General features: G+C 41.2%; 1 protein-coding gene across 1 annotated transcript; it reads left to right on the plus strand.

The window, feature by feature from the left end:
- The first annotated feature begins 1,911 nt into the window (after positions 1 to 1,911).
- Positions 1,912 to 4,554, plus strand: LOC108038562 (protein twist). Its single transcript, XM_017115387.2, has 2 exons — positions 1,912 to 3,292; positions 4,065 to 4,554. Exons 1-2 carry the CDS (start codon positions 2,055 to 2,057, stop codon positions 4,312 to 4,314), a joined length of 1,488 nt encoding a protein of 495 aa, XP_016970876.1. The 5' UTR covers positions 1,912 to 2,054; the 3' UTR covers positions 4,315 to 4,554.
- Positions 4,555 to 4,857: the final 303 nt, after the last annotated feature.

Here is a 4,857-nt window from a genome sequence, read left to right on the forward strand (position 1 = left end):
GCCTAATGATTTTATATAATAAGCTCCAAATCACTTAAATCAACTACTCTAATAACTCGCAGAATTTTGGATGCTAAAGAAAGAGTATGTGAATTAAATAAATCAGAGCGAGATTACCTTTTGACATTATTTATTTAAGTTGTTATGTACGTCATTCTTTATTCACAGCAAATCTTAATTCAATAAACCAATCTAAATGACAAATCTAATCAATTAAGCAAAACTCAATAATAATAATCAGTTTATAAATAATATCCGATATAATTTTTAAACTCTTCAGATCCAGGTAGTTTAAGGGCAGGGCAAAACCCTGTTGGTGGTTTTTCTAAGGGGAAGATTCCGTGTCCTGGGGTTTTGCTATTACCTAAGCCGGCGATCGAAGATCGCGGTTTTTTCCAGCGGAAGTTCGCGCTCTGCATTAATCGGGTATTTTTGGTGGACACGGCAGGCAGGCAGATAATTATATCCGGAAATTTGACTTTTCGCTCGTATTTTTCTGGATTTTCGGACCTCCGAGTGGTTTTCGTCTGCGATTTTCTCGGTACGTGTGTGTGGAAATTCACTAATTAGGCATAATGAAACCTTTTTTGCGGAGTTCCCCTTGGCTAGGGTTGAGGATTTACACGCTTTACGATAGTTGGCAACTGATGATTATATAATAGCGAAATGATTTTGATGGGCTGGCGTATAAACATTTTGGCCTGTTTCCTGGGAAAATTCTGCATGTCCGAAGTACCTATAAACTGAAATTTTCCCAGACAGAAAACGTGATTAGGAAAGTTTTCAATCAGATAAATAAAAATACATTTATTTTGATTAAATAGATTTTTAACTTAAAACCGTATAGTTTTCTTCAAATGTATGCTTAGGATAATAAAAGTTTAAAAAGGTTATTAATTATATCTAAATTTAGTAATTAATTTAAACATTTTAGTCGTAAAGTCAATTGAACATTTTAATAGCAAAACAAAAAAAGGTTACATTTGGAACTTACTAAATTTTAAGCAATTTTGTTAATTTATTTTTATGTTTATTTTTAAGCTCGACTTCGGAAAATGTCGACAAATGAATTTTAATACTGAAATAACAATATTTTAAATTGCTTTAAAGTGAAACAAAATTTAATTAAAAGAGTTTTCTTTATATTTATCATTTTTCGATGATATTTCTATAACGTAAATCTGGGCATTGCAGTTAGTATATCGAACAAAAAGGCTTTTATTATTTTGAGATAATAAAACAACTTGTATAACATTAAACAAAAAAGATTAGGGTTTGAGTTTTATATCAAATCATTTATACATAATTTTGTTTATTTTAAGGTTCAGCATAAATACATAGTTAATTTCAAGAAGTGTTTGTTAATAGTTTTCGTGTTTTAAAAACTTTAATAAGACAACAGTCAATCTGTCTAGAGATATATATCATTTAAAGATCCTTTTACAATCTTTAAAAGATGCAAAGTCAGGCGATAATTCAAAAACATTAAGAGCAAAGTCGTATCAACAAATTTAAATTTATTTCAAATATTGCCGACAACTGCCGGCATATTCCCCGACCCGATTTCCAGCGTGCGTTCCCCGATATTTTCCCAGATCGAGAGAAAACCCAAAGAATTACCCAAGAGAGGCGATGTAAAATCCAAGGCGCAGACCGAAGTCAAGGCTCTCATTTTTCTGTCGGCCAGAAGAATTTTGCAGCCGCCGTTGCCGCTCGAGAAAATCGAAATCCCCCGCCCGCCGCTTGACGTCATACCTGCTGCCGCAGCTTCCGCCATTGGGTGGGAGCGAGATGGCCATAGGGGCGCGCGAGCGGGACGACGATAGGGCGGCGGCAGCGAATGGCCGACGAGCAGCCGCAAAATGTCAATTTGAGCAATGGCCGGAAGGATCGTGCGTCAGTTGCGTTCCGTCAGTGCGTGCAAGCAGATCGATCCACCAAACGCGGGCGTGAAACTACACAAGAACCTCTAAAGTTCCAAAAATACATATTATATTTAAATACAAAAAATCCTAACTCAGGAAGTGCTTTAGAAAACCCAGAAAAATCACCAAATGATGAGCGCTCGTTCGGTGTCACCCAAAGTGCTGCTGGACATTAGCTACAAGCCCACATTGCCCAACATAATGGAGCTGCAGCACAATGTGATCAAGCTGATCCAGGTGGAGCAGCAGGCGTATATGCAGTCCGGCTACCAACTGCAGCACCAGCAGCAGCAGCAACATCTCCACTCCCACCAGCAACAGCAGCAGCAACCCCAGTACGCGCCACTGCCCTCGGAATATGCGGCCTATGGCATTACGGAACTGGAGGATACCGACTATAATATACCCAGCAACGAGGTCCTCAGCACCAGCAGCAATCACAGTGCCCAAAGTGCCAGCCTGGAGCTGAATAACAATAATACCAGCAGCAACAACACGAGTTCCGGCAACAATCAGAGTGGTTTCGATAGCCAGACCGGCAGTGGATCCTCCTGGAATGAGCATGGCAAGAGGGCCAGGAGCAGTGGCGACTATGATTGCCAAACCGGAGGATCTCTGACTATGCAACCGGAGCACAAGAAGCTAATCCACCAGCAGCAACAGCAGCAGCAGCAACATCAACAGCAGCAGCAACATCAGCAGCAGCAACACATCTATGTGGACTATTTACCCACCACCGTGGATGAGGTGGCGTCGGCTCAATCTTGTCCAGGAGTCCAGAGCACTTGCACCTCCCCGCACTCCCATTTCGAGTTTCCCGATGAAGATTTGCCCGAGCACAAGGCTCAGGTTTTCCTGCCCCTCTACAGCAACCAGCAGCAATCGCAGCAGCAGCAACAGCAACAGCAGCAACACCAATCGAATCACGCCCAAATGCACTTCCAAAACGCCTATAGACAGAGTTTCGAGGGCTATGAGCCGGCCAACTCCCTGAATGGCAGTGCCTATTCCAGCTCGGATCGGGATGACATGGAGTACGCCCGCCACAACGCCTTGAGTTCCGTGGGCGATCTGAACGGAGGAGTCATGTCGCCCGCCTGTCTGGCGGATGACGGCAGTGCTGGGAGTTTGCTGGACGGATCGGATGCCGGCGGAAAGGCATTCCGGAAGCCACGTCGGCGGCTGAAGAGGAAGCCCAGCAAAACGGAGGAAACGGACGAGTTCAGCAACCAGCGCGTTATGGCCAATGTCAGGGAACGCCAGCGCACCCAGAGCCTGAACGATGCCTTCAAGTCCCTGCAGCAGATCATCCCAACGCTGCCCAGCGACAAACTCAGCAAGATCCAGACCCTTAAACTGGCCACAAGGTAAGAAACTGTTCACTCCCAAACACATCATAAAGTTTCAATGAAAGAACGTATTTTTTCACAAAGAAAAGCTTTCTTTTTTGTCCATTCCCAACATTATTATTTTAGCCAGTTACATATTCCCTTTCATATTGCTTTCGTCCAAATAACTACAAAACAGTTAATATGTCTTACCAAAGAAATATGCATTTTAAATTTAGCATTATTAGTTGTACAACATATATAAATAGGTATCAAAAACTTTCATACTGATTTTTATCTTTAAAAAACATTTACAATTCACCAAAATTTGTTTTAAAGTCCTAGACTTTTCATAATTCCCAAATCTTTAATATTCAACAATGTTCATTAAAATTTTCATGACAATTGGACTATTTCATATTAAATCTTGATAAAACATTGACTGAAATAATTTAAAAATTAAATAGAGAAATCCGTATATGACCGTTGAAAGAATTATTTCTTAATAAAAATTGATAATTTATTTAATTTAAATGGTAGTGACGGCATATAAACTTAAATTTATAAAATTGATATAGAAATATTTACCCTTTTAAATACATTTTAAAGTAATATATTTGTAGTATACATAAGGAATTCTTAGGATCGTTTACTTCTAAAAAATGAATTATGTATTTATAATTTCCTTCGACATTTCAGCCATTCTTTGCGAAACTTTTTATGAAACCCCTAAAATTTATATTGGATTTTAGTCCTTAATCCTCTTTTATCGAAACTCTGAATTAATCAAGAATTGTTCTTTAATTTACAGATACATCGACTTTCTGTGCCGCATGCTCAGCTCGAGTGACATATCCCTGCTGAAGGCCTTGGAGGCCCAGGGATCGCCCTCGGCCTACGGATCGGCCAGTTCCTTGCTGAGTGCCGCTGCCAATGGAGCCGAGGCCGATCTCAAGTGCCTGCGAAAGGCCAACGGAGCACCTATCATCCCGCCCGAGAAGCTAAGTTACCTCTTCGGGGTGTGGCGCATGGAGGGCGATGCCCAGCATCAGAAGGCATAGCACCGGATCGGGCCACTATATATACTATAGACGCCTGTCAAGGATCCAGGAGGGGCTTCCAGCTGCAACTATCGTGTGAATTCCAGAGCCCTGGCCGCTCTCACTCTTCAATTCTCTGTCACTCTTTCCATATACGTGTCGATTAGATGTCTAAGCCTAAACCTACGATTAAAGCCTATTTAATTTTATAGTCTAAACTAAATTAATTGTAAAAACGAAACAAGCCAAGAAACAAAGAAAAGCCATGAACAAAACAAAACGCCATTTTGCATTTAGTTATTTCTCTTTTTTGTCTCCATTCCGTTGTGGTTTTGGATCGTCCCCTCCACTAAATTGGGCGCGAAAATGTCTTCTTCGCTGGGGGGGTCGATCCCCGGGTTTGGACTTTTTGTCTTATAAAGCGGAGACAATCGAAGCGACGTCGACATACTTAGAGCGTAACGTCATTCCGCCGACAGATGGACGGACGTGGTGGCTGTTTCTGTATGTATCCGCGAGATACACATTGCATCCTATAGATTCTCGGTGATGATGGGAAGCCCG

Source organism: Drosophila rhopaloa, unplaced genomic scaffold, assembly GCF_018152115.1.
Source record: "Drosophila rhopaloa isolate 14029-0021.01 unplaced genomic scaffold, ASM1815211v1 contig_115, whole genome shotgun sequence".
NCBI lineage: Eukaryota > Metazoa > Arthropoda > Insecta > Diptera > Drosophilidae > Drosophila > Drosophila rhopaloa.